At 40.4% G+C, this 12,500-nt stretch overlaps 1 protein-coding gene and 1 long non-coding RNA gene across 8 annotated transcripts in view; both read right to left on the reverse strand.

The window, feature by feature from the left end:
* LOC147030488 (uncharacterized) overlaps positions 1–7,520 on the reverse strand; it is a 9,879-nt gene extending 2,359 nt beyond the window's left edge. The window contains exon 1 of the long non-coding RNA XR_015056389.1: positions 6,458–7,520. This is a non-coding gene — a long non-coding RNA (uncharacterized LOC147030488). The remainder of the gene's footprint in view (positions 1–6,457) is intronic.
* LOC147030487 (neogenin-like) overlaps positions 1–12,500 on the reverse strand; it is a 247,021-nt gene that overhangs the window by 77,076 nt on the left and 157,445 nt on the right. For all 7 annotated transcript variants that reach the window (XM_085874613.1, XM_085874615.1, XM_085874612.1 and 4 more), the window contains exons 9-10: positions 9,777–9,931; positions 7,550–7,704 (exon numbers count right to left, since the gene is read on the reverse strand). In XM_085874613.1, coding sequence (XP_085730739.1) covers positions 7,550–7,704; positions 9,777–9,931 — 310 coding nt within the window. The remainder of the gene's footprint in view (positions 1–7,549; positions 7,705–9,776; positions 9,932–12,500) is intronic.

Below are 12,500 nucleotides of genomic sequence, written 5' to 3' on the forward strand. Positions count from 1 at the left end.
GACGCCTTGCTGTTGCTGGTGGATCCCGAAGCTACCAAGTCATTGCTGGATGCCCAGTACCACAATGGACGAAATTCATGGCTCTATCATCAAACAAATGCACCTTGACACACTTCATCTGTAGTCACGTCACGCAACATGCACCAGCAGCAAAAGAACTTTCAGATCACCAAGAAAAGCGGATCTATTTGGCTGGTGGCTTCTCTGATGGTTTGCTTACAGCATCCCTTTCATCTGCAGGAATGTATCATGACAGTCAACTCGCATCAATGCAGGAAGAGGCAGATTCTCGGATATTTCTTCATGTGAAGCATGCCGATGATGAGTTCAGATGTAACAATGTGTGTGGGTCCATTACAATCAAATCCACAGACACTGATGTGCTTGTCTTAGCAGTCCACTACTTTCCACAGTTGCGGGACACTGCCGAGATATGGATAGAGAAAAGAACATCAGCAGGATGCAAGCTTATCGCGGTCCATCAGATATGTTACAGCTTGCTTCCAGAAATGTGTACCGGGCTTCCTGCATTTCATGCCCTGAGAGGATGTGACTGTATCAGCATTCTTCGGCTATACTATGGTAAAAAGAAAGCATAGAAAGCTATGAAGACACTGCATCTTCAGAATAATGGTCCACACCTCGAAGTCCTCGCCACTAACGATCTCCAGGAGTTCAGTGGCTGCTTCAAGACATTTAGTTAGTGCCATGTATGATTCTCAAGGGAAATATATGGATGCACACACAAATTTGAATGATCTTTGGAAGAAACTCGCAGCGACCAAAGATGTCCCAGTGCATAAGTTGCCTCCGTCTGAACCAGTTTTTCTCGAACATGTGAAGAGATCTGTTCACCAAACCCGAGTATGGATGAATGCCCACCTGGCAAATCCAGAAATTCCCACACCAGAGGGTCGTGGATGGTACAGAGGAGAAGGTGTGCTGCATCCCACATTGTTTGATGGACCCACATCAGCGTAGATGCTAGATGGTCTTGTGTGTTCATGTCGTGGTAGTGAACCATGTACCAACAGCTGCAGCTGCTCACAAGACAGTTTGCCTTGCACTAACGAGTGCATGTGTGCCACCAGTGACAGGCAGTGTGGCAACGGACTGTCACATGGTGACCAAAATGACACGGACAGTGGTGGTTGAACATATTGAGGACACGCGCTCAAAATATATGTTTTAGTTCATTTCTCATAGAACAATGTGTATTGGTGTAACATATAGTTATCACATCACTTGTGCAAACTTCAGTCACTATATCGTATAATTTGCTAGTAGAAATTTGTTTCAAAATATTCTCATTATATTGATATGGTAAACTGAACACATAAAATAAAGGAAAAATATGACAATTGGCAGATAGTTGATGATTTTCGAAGTTAGCGGTCTGGAAATTGCGTCTTTTTTCTATTAAAAGCACTCAAATGTACATATATTTAACTAGAAGTATTCCATTAAGTAACTAGTAGTATTCCCCTGTTCATTCTGCACATTTCAATACCAATCATGTAAAAATAGGGTGCATTGCTTTGTAGTTATGGCTAATTCACTGATTTTCAGAAATGGTCAAAATTTTCTAATGGGGGTATCCTTCAGGTGTGAATATTTCATGGGCCGCACACCTAAAAATGAGGACAACAGTGAAAAATGAGTTACTGAGATCCCCATCTTTCATATGAGACCTCTTGTAGCTTTGTGTCAAGCTGGTTGATTAAGTACCAAAAAAATCTGACCTATACCGCTGGCCAAATACAACCCAGAAACCTTGTCGCTTTAACCCCTGTTTTGGAGGAATTTCAGTAAACAAATAATAAAAACAACGTTGCATTATAAACATTTCAAGGAGATGTGCATAAACACATTAATCTTTTTAAAGAGCTGCCAATCGTTGTGTGACGGGTGGAAAATAATTTCCCTCGGTAATTTAGAAAACATGTTAAAATGGTAAACGGCTCGGAAATCGGGTGTTATCAAATATATTTTGCTTTGAAACTCACAAAGAGAAACCACAGAACATTTTTAAAGCACACCCGGTTCATATAAAATAACCAATTGCTTTTGAAACAAACAGTCACAAGGACAAAGGAAAACGTGATCGCTCGTACGCTGCTGACGTGAAAAGTTAAAACCTCCACCACCCATCTTCATCATAATCATAAGATATGGGATGGAACTTTGCCACCACCACGCCTGTAACCAGGCATGCAGACAAGCACACACACCCGTGGAGAGTCCCTTTACAGATCCAAATCTACCCATATGTACCTCTACCTTGTAGCAACTGCTGACTGTACATCCCGATCAGGACATGATCTGCCCCACTATCAACTGTAGGGAGCTTGGCAAATGGCTTAAGCACTCAAGGCAGCACTCTGATTAAATGGTACACACACACACACACACACAGAGACACACACACACACACACACACACACACACACACACACACAAGACACACACACACACACACACACACACACACACACACTAGTATAGATATTTAGCAGGTTAACTGGGTTCACCTGATTTGCAGTAATCACTCGACTTACACAGTCTTATATTTACCTCATTATGAGGTTCTGCACATTGAGGTAATATATAAACAGAGGTTTGTTTATGAGAATTTTCTTTGATGGTACAGTATGTGTATATTTCACCAGGTACATTCTTGTACCATGACAAAAAAAAGTGGAGGAAAATCTCTGCCCAATGAAAGTGAGACACAAGATCAATATAAAAAACATGGGCAATGCCCCTGTGCTCACCTGGTAGAACCAGGGAACCATTGGTAGGCATGAATGACCCACAAAATATTTAAATTAGCCGATAGTTTAAACAAACATGTGAAAGCAACAAATATTTAAACAAACAAAAAAAGCAAGCAGTCATAGACTGGTACTTACGAAATCGTCAACTTGACCTCTGACCTTGTCTAATAAAAGCTGTCTCTAGAGAAGGTAGCGACGCAAACCAGAAATTTCTACGATGATTCTGTACCAAACCATCAAAAATCGTAACGTCGACCGAAGCAAAAATCTCCATTTCTCGACGCAATTATTTAATATTATTTTATCAAAGTCACAAAACCGTAATACTCGGCCATCCACCAACAATCTTTACATAATCTGACGGCTTAGCGAGTCAGGCATGCGACGACAACCTTTATTACAGCGCGTGCGCTGTATACAATTGCACCGAGTTTGAAATGTCCCTGGTGTCTACCAGGTCTTCGGTGTCCCCTGTCCCCCCCATCCCCCGCCCCCCCCCGCCACCACGTGCCTCAAGACAGCCAGTGACGGCTGTCCGGTAGATGCAGTGCGTAAGCTAGACAGAAATAGTGAGAATTGACGGAAATTCCCGAGTATTTCAATCGAAATTTGTGAAACTAATGTGTTATATATGTGAAAACCATTTAATTTATTGCTTGACGGGAAAAAAACCAAGAAACGCGCCCCTCTCATGTACGAACGAACGAAAGACGTCATTTCCGCCCACCATCGCATTTTGCGCCGAAAGACGTCATTTCCGCCCACCATCGCATTTCGCGCCGAAAGATGTCATTTCTGCCCACCATCGCATTTCGCGCCGATCGCCGAATGCTGAAAGCTAAGTTCTTCTTATGCTATCATTCTTTTGCGGCCCCCTGCCATGCTGTATCGAATGATTTCACTCCTTCTGTTATATATAAAGGTGCTTATCACAATAATAACAAGATTTTTACATTTCAAATATTAAATATGCCTTTTAATTGTTTTTCAACTGAAAAAGCATAAATTGCATATTTTAACATTTGTGTGCTCATTTGCTTCACCACACGCGCTGTATTAAAGGATTTCACTTGTTGGGATAAAAAATGACTTTTAAACACCATCTTTATCGGAAACACCATCAGCACGCACACGCAAAACCTTTACGTGACTCAACGACGCCTCTACTCGAGCGCGCTGCACCACGTGACGAGCCGTGACGCGGCGAGTGAAATTTTTTTTATACAATCTTAAAACGTCTCCAAAACATCCGATTTTTACCAGAATTTTGACAACCGAGTTTTAAGCATCCTACGCGATCGCAAAAACTGAAGACAAAATTAAAATCGAAGTTAAAACGAACTCGTAACGTCAACTGAAGCAAAAATACTCCATTTCTCCACATGAATTTACGGAATTATGTTTGACCTCACTGTGACCTTGACTTTCGACCGATTTTGACCAAAATCTAATCAGCGCAAGCTGTCACCCTCCTGAATCACGTGGTTTAATTTGATATTGGTAGCTTCTTCCGTTCTCGAGTTATCGTGCCTACAAACAAACACACAAACACACACACACACACACACACACACACACACACACACACACACACACACACACACACACACACACACACACACACACACACACACACACACACACACACAAACAAACAAACGCACAAACAGAGGACGGAAGTCATCAATATACTTACGAAATCTAAAGATTTCATCATGAGATAAAGTAACATCATGTGAAGACAAGGAAGCATGCTAAACCACATGAACCAGGCTGGGTAAGTAGTTTTTTGAAGGGAAAGGTGAACCACCTGCACCATCTTCTTCAACAAACAAAATATGCAAGGCATAGTTAATGAAACGTGCCCACTGACCCAACTGTCATTACATAACCTTTTTACCCTCTGTCACCTCACCCTGCCAGAAGCTTCTATCTTGTACAAGTAAATAAATATGAGGTGCATCATACAGAATTAATTTTCTACAATTGGGACAATCAGCAACTGTGCATTTTCACGTCAACCAAAGAGTACGGCGAGTACAGAATACTAAACATGAAAACTGCGTAAATTAGTGATGCTTGATATCATAAGCATAAAAATAATTCCATATCGAAGCTGTCTTTCACATGACAGAGTGCAAACAGGAGTCTTTTGTAAGCAAAGCAATCTACAGAGGCTTTACTGATGACTGCTTATGTTCATGAATCATGCACACAGCTGCTTTTAAGCTTGACTGACAATAATGCCATTCAAGCAAGAGTAATAGCTTGTCCATCCTGTCAATTTAATTGAATAGCTTAGTTGCAATCAATGAATGCCTTCATGTCCAATGAATGTTGCATGGGTTTTTGCAATTGCTTCACTTGCGATATCAGAGATTGCCAACAACAAAATAAATTAATAAATATAAAAAACGATTTCTCAAAATGGCATCAGCATTGACAATGTCATAAGAGCAGAGACATAAACATAAACAGCTCAAGAGTAGAAACAAGCTGGCTGAGTGGCGAGAATTTATGGCTTCTAACTCCAGAGCTCTCCATCATTGCTCCAAAAGTGGCAACTACGGGTGACCTCCAGCTGCCTACCACATCACAAATCGAGAAAAGTCATGAGCACGAGCAACAAGGTGGTCTTACACCAGTCGCCGATGGACATTGATCGATGATAAAGCTGTAGGCAGGTCGGGCAAAGCAGCACCTGTCCGGCTTTGCGCTGTGACGTAGGCACGTGTAGCCACAGCCATCAATAAGAACCAATTGCTTCTTCAGTCTGACTGATAAACATCCTGCTTGGTCTGGCAGCTTTAAGTGACTGCTCTTTGGATTTGATGAAATGGAGCTTTGCAAGCCTATTGGCTCATTCACGCTCTGACAGTGTCATATCTCTTCACAAGTGCTCAAAACATTTGAAAAGTCACTCATTTGCTCTCATGCATAAAAACAAGTGGAACAATGTATAAAGAGGAATTTCCTGATGAGAAAATACCCCCCAAACCCACTGACCAAGGAGAAAATAAACCAAGAATTGCACAAGATGCAAGAAAACGAGATATCTTTATATATTTAGCAAAGACACCAACCCTTAATGGGAGAAGTGCCAGCCTGTATTAATAGCATCAGTCTTGGACGTGTGCTTCTATTTTAAGACTTCATCAGCAGGATAAAATTTCCGATCAGGCCTCCATACTATATGACAGCACAGAAAAGAAAGTGCCTTTGAGCAAATGTATAACTTAACATATCATCAACGACATCACATTGGATTGACTAATCGATAGAGAGATTAAACAAGCTGGAAAAAGACGCGACCCAAAACCACATTCACAAATCTTAAGAAAGACTAAGATGGATCTATATGGGCTATAACCACAGACCATCACCCAAACTTTACATGAACAGCGAAGCAAGTAAAGTGAGCAAAAAACAAAGAAAGTAAATATTTTAATCTGGTCTTTTAATTCCTTAAAACAAGAGAGTTTAATGTATTGAAATTATTTGTTCTGACTTGTGTAAAAACACAAGATAAAGTGGAATTATTGCTTTCAGATAGAATCCACATCTATGAAGCAAATCTACCTGATACGACTTAGTATAAAATAGCGTGAGCTCAAAGAAGTTTGAAACTTTAGTAATATATTTACAAGCTATTAACTATTTGTATCATCTCCTCTGGTTACCTGGGTTTCACGGGCTGTTGTGCCTGTCCGGGACGGTTCATAGCATTTGAGTCCACATGGGATAGGTAGACTCTTGGCCCATTCAGCACCAAGAAGGATGTGCCGTGAAGAAGGCTGTGCTCTAAACAAGGCTTTGCACGAAAAAAAAAAATCAAACTTCTGTCTGAGCCTTCGTCTTCATGATGAAATCTCGACTTGCGTGAGCTCATGCGTTTTACACACCTTACCGTTATCACAAAATTTTCTGCAAAAAGAATTAACCCTGTGACAAACTTGTTCTTCATCATCAAGACAATATCCTCCTTTTTATGGGTATTGACAACCCTTTTTATGACGTTAATTCCTGGTACGTGAGGCACCCTGCAACCAAGACCTACAGAAAACGGACTTTTTGGAACACGGCTGCATTTTCCACCCAACCATCGTGTAACTTTGTTTTAAAAAAAATCTCCATGGGTAGGTGCTGTTATTTTGAAAGTTTTGTGTCAATCGCTCAAGCAGTTGTGAAGAAAATTAATTTAAAAGTGAATAAAGGTGAAAAAGTGAGGGTGGAAGATAGACAATGAGAGCCTCGGCCGACGTTCCACAACATGGTCAAGGAGGATTGTGGACACCGATTATTAGTAAATAGTTAAAAACGATCATTTGCATCAAGCAAAAATTATGATTTAGATTCAAATATACCGGTAATCTACATGTGGTTAAATTTAATGACATAGACTCTTGAAGGTATGCGACTACATGAACACAAGATACTGCACATAACAGCATAACAGCAACTGCAAAGTAAAAAATGTGTTTGTTGTGGAAGAGCAGAAAACACAACACTTTGATAAGTGCGAGCCAGGTAATTCCGCTCATCAATAATTGCTCCTAAAAAGCATGCAATAGCATGCCAAGCGTATATTATGAAATAAAAACAAGAGCTCACAATAGACTCATTTAAATTACCCAATCTTTCACTCATCGGTTTGATTGAACATCACAAGGGCAAAATCGACTAATGTCTACGACTGATAGCATTTGTTCACGTTGAAGAGCTCGTCGTATAATTGAAAAGCATTTGCTCATTTGGAGCACGTATGAACCAACCTGCTCTTCCCCAGGTCCACCATCTCGTTCTTTGCAGAGCAAGCGGTAGTAAGTGATTGGGCGGTGGAGAAGTGGCGGTTGGGACCAGCTCACGTAGGCCGAAGTTGCTGAGGTTGGCCATGCCTGTACGTTTTGAGGTGTCCTCGGAGTGAGTGCTGGGTAAGGGAAATGCACAACAAGGATGGGGAATATCAGAATGTGCAAATAATTGCATTTAAGTGCTGCCAGAAAACGACTTGTGAAGGAATGAAGAAATCTGATGATAATGACAAACAAGAATCAGCAAATTGAAATCACACACATACAGAAGCACAAAGTAATTCAGCAGTGATATTACGATTAAGGCCTCTGAGATACAGTGCTTATTTCCTTGGATTAGACTATTTTCTTAGGTTGGAAAACAACAAGCTATGTATACTTGATTTGCAAAATTATTCATTATGAGGGGGAAATCAAAAGCTTTTCTCCCTAACTCTGGAGGAATGGTACTTTGCCAGTGAAAATTTTCACAGATGTTCGTACTTTTTGTTTCCAAGCAGTGTGACCCGTATTATTCTCAGCAGTCTGGGAGTTTCCTGATGATATTGGAACATAATTCATATTTTTGGATCCAAAAATTTTGAAAAGGAAAAACAATAAATTTGTCCCACATCTAGAAAATTAGTGACGATTAACCGGAGTCATCTCTCAATGATTATATGGATTGTACAAGCAGGATTATATGTCTCCCATACATTGAAGAAGGATTAAATGCAGTCCAGATCACACAAAGTATCAATCAGGTGACTGCACGAATGAGCACAGACAGACACCATGGCAATGTCGGGAACCAGCAATCAAGGCGTTTATTTCTATTGATCTGGCTGCAGCGTGAGAGTCAATGATTAATGTGAGGCCAATTAATTTCACCTGCAATCACCATACGTGGAACTGATAATACGAGGCTGGGGAACAAAAAGGCAGAAAACAAATAATTCTGCACTCGCGCGTGAAAAAAGTGAATTGACCATTTACATTGGATGACTCATCAACACTGTTGGTCGCTCATGGCATGGTGTCAGTAATGAAAAAATATATAGTAATGATAATTATAATAATAATAATAATCAACATCATCATCATAAACAACTGTATAAGAGATACTTTAACATAATAAGAAAGTCAAAACATTCATTAAGCTAAAAACAGACTTGTGTCATATTGTAATAATGAACAACTCCCATTTTTGATGTTGGATCAAGTTCGGACAATCCCAAGGGCAGGCTTGACATCTTAATGTATTTCATGAAACCAAATTACAGGCTCGGATCTTCAAAAGGATTCTCACGTACATCAATGATATTGCTTCTCAAATCCCTGTTTGCACACATGTCTGTGGAAAAGTGCTGCTGGTCTTGGTTTGCTTCAGCAGCCAATAAGATTTTCAGTGAAGTATGCTTTCATGACGATTCAATATCATAACCCAAGTGTTCATGAAAATGGATGTTTACAAGTTTTATCCCACAGACTTCCATCCCAACAGTTCCCTCTCTGGTCACTGACACAACAAATGTAGCTTGTTTTTGCAGTTGTGCAGAAAGGTTTTTTTTGTTTTTTTTTTGTTTTTTTACAAATTGGACCATTTCCTGATTCACAGGAGCAAACTGCTGAGGTATACTTCAACTTGAAAACAAAAACTATATTCCTCCGAAAGAAAATCACTCCTCAAAATTCTGTTTCAGATTTGCGTCTTGGCCATTAGCTTCATTAAAATGCAACGTTTTAGTGAAAATGATTGTTCGGCAGGGTGGTGCAGGTCGTCGATATTTGATGTGAAGACAAATAGTCAGATTGTTGCTTCGCAGGCAGGGTGTTGCAGCACAAAAGTGCACCGTCTTTTGGATGGGAATTAAGCTGGGAACCTGCCTTATGGCAATATTGGTGGATGTCAAAAATCCTACGGTGTGCTTAATGAAGAGTAAGCAAGTTGTCTCTGGCACCCTGAACAAATTTAAAATGCATTCCCTGACTGATTGCTGGAAAGGAAGGGGGTAAACCATCCAGCGTAATATTTGTCAAAAGACTGCTTCGACAGCATTGATGCTCTGTCAACAGTATGGTACAATGATGATGAGGATGATGATCAGTAGTAATGGTGGAGTAAAATCGACAGTGTTATGGAAGGAGTTAAATACTGAGATGATATTAAAAAAAAGTTTGAAATATTTTCGCAAACATAGACACCAACCTTCTGGCTTTGTGATGACATTGATGTGTGTCGAACTCTCTCCAGTGCTGTTAGGGTAGTAAGCAGTCACCCAGAAGTTGTATTCTGTCTCTGGTTGAAGGCCGGTTATTGTCGCCTTGAGGTTGCTTTGACCACTTACGTTGACCAGTCGTTCCCTGCGGTAACGTCACACTCGGAATGACCCATGGTTTACATTGCTACCACTCAGTCACTCTGTCTACCTTACAACAAATGTGTGTATCGCACAATAGATCACATTCACAACTCCGCACAACTGCTGCAGACCAGGAACAGATATTTTACAAGAATTGTAGCATCAAGTTCTTGAGGAATGTAAAAGCAAATCAACAAATAGTTGCATCTTAAAAATATAAAACAATATAAAACTGAACTGATGACATCAAAATGTAATTTTGTCATTCGCATTTTTAAAATGACAAGACAAGGAAAATCGATATAAGTAAATGTATGATGTCTGTCCCATTGTGTGCCATGCTTCCTGTCTCCTAGTTCACCACTTCGCACATCATCACCAAACTTTGTCGGCATAATTAACAATGTGCATAATTAAAAAATGTAAATTTACCGATATTTATTCCATTTGTTTCCGTTGGGCCCAGTCAAAAGTAAACTTTTCTGCAAGCATTTGCCACGTCACACCATTCCGGTGGGCGGCTCTTCAAACCCAACTGCCACAGGATTGTTGTTGTTATTTCCATTTATTCCATTTGTCACAAAATTGTCATTGTTGGTGTTGTTCTATGGCCATGCAGTCCTATGAAATCTCAAACCATCAGGTCACTTGTTCTTTGACCATGGGTATGTCAACGAGGTGGGTGGCGCTTCTGGTGCTATTCCATCATTGGATTGTTGTTGTTGTTCTACGGTCCTTCCATTTTAACAAATCTAATCTCATCCTATGTCAGGTATAACCATTGTCAGTAAAGCAATTTTACCTGTGTGCAAAAACGAAAACAAAAATTCTGCAAATAGAATTTGAGAAAAATTACTCGTAGATAAAAAAAACCTGATCATTCAGATACTGTAAAACTCTCCATACACATCCGTGGTTGGGAGAGCGTGGTGTCGGCAGATGAATACGAGAAAATAAATGAATAGCAGATGAATAAGCAGCAGATGAATAAAAAAATTAAAAGCATCATTATTCTTCTCTATCATTAGCCTATTCTGAAGGAAAAAAGAAGAAGAAACACAAATCCATTAATTGGTAGAGGCAAGCCTGGTGTTGGTTTGGCGGTTAGGGTGGCTGACTTGGGATCCTAGGATTCTGAGTTCGAGACCCGTTTGCTGCTGAATTAATACCAGGTGGGGTTGACTCAGCCTGTCATCCTATCGAGGTCGGCAAAATGAGTACCAGTATACTGGTAATGGGGACACTGCATCAGCGGCATAGCCGCGTCCTTAACCAATGATGCAACCAGCAGCCAGAAGGCGGCACTCGCAAGAGAGAGATTGGTAGAGGCCATTTCTGATGGAACATACTTTTTGACAATGCGGTGTCTTGCCGCATGGAGCAATTGGAGCTTAAGTGACATTAAACTTTCCTTAATCTGTTTGACTTCATAAATGTTCCAAGGCAGGGTGGGGAGTGTGAGGGACTATACCCACAAGCTAATCACATAACATTGGGCAGAAACATGGCTCCATGGCAGCCAATTTATACCCCAATGATGTTTTTGCTGCTGGAGAGAACCAGACGGCTCTTGTTCAAATCAATGTACATGAAGCAAAGAGGAATTGCAATTTATGATAATAAATGTGCTTTTCTTTTTCGATTTTGTTCGAGTCTGGCCAGATTGCCTCGCTGCCTATAAGGCTAACACGTGACAGTAATTACAAGGGCCTTCACAATCAGCTTCACTTTAATGACACCTCAAGGCCCCATTGGCATCCATCTGGAAAGAAATGTAGTCTTTAATAGTGAGCATTTGTCTCCAAGACGCACTACTTTAATTAAGGTAGGGTTATTAATAAGGATCCGAATTGCGCTCTTCCAGCTTAAGAAGAACCGTTTTATCCCACCGAAGGCAATGAGAAAACATGTCTTGGAAAAAAGAATCAATGCAAGATAATCTGCACCCAATCATATTTCCTGGACCGTATGCAGGAGTTGATAATCTATCTTGCCGCTTATTACAATCACACATTCCATAAATATAATGGGGGAGAGCACATTTATTATCAGCAGCTAAGCCGTGCGAAGCCACAAAAGGGACAGAGCTGAAAATCTCGCTCGACGAGATGGTAGGCTGGAGGTTGGATCACAAACTGGCAGGACCAAAAAAATATTTACACTCGTATTCGTAAAAATACATTTGATGGAAAAACCTTCTGCACAATAATGGTTGGAAAAAAAAAAACTCATTGGTTTGTATTACTTGAAGACCATGCACGAAACCAGAGCTTTTTCAAGCTGACACTTCTGAGAACAGGACGCAGCCTGAAAGAAAGGTCGCAAATCGCAAATTTTATGACAAAGGGTCAGGGATTAGGACAGGCTTGTGGCCTTGGATTTTTAACTACACAGTCGAGGTGTGCAGACATGGGGTCACCTTGGATTTCTCTTCTTTTTTATTTATTTATGGCTGCTTGTGTGCAAAATGGCTGTAAGCAGAAGAAAAATGGAAAACAAGGTCAAGGTTTGGGCTCAGATAAAGTGGGCGTTTGTTAAATACATATAAATGGTGCATTAAATTTAATAAT

This window comes from Eptatretus burgeri, chromosome 3 (assembly GCF_056783735.1).
Source record: "Eptatretus burgeri isolate ZD-2024b chromosome 3, Ebu_testis_v1, whole genome shotgun sequence".
Taxonomy (NCBI): domain Eukaryota; kingdom Metazoa; phylum Chordata; class Myxini; order Myxiniformes; family Myxinidae; genus Eptatretus; species Eptatretus burgeri.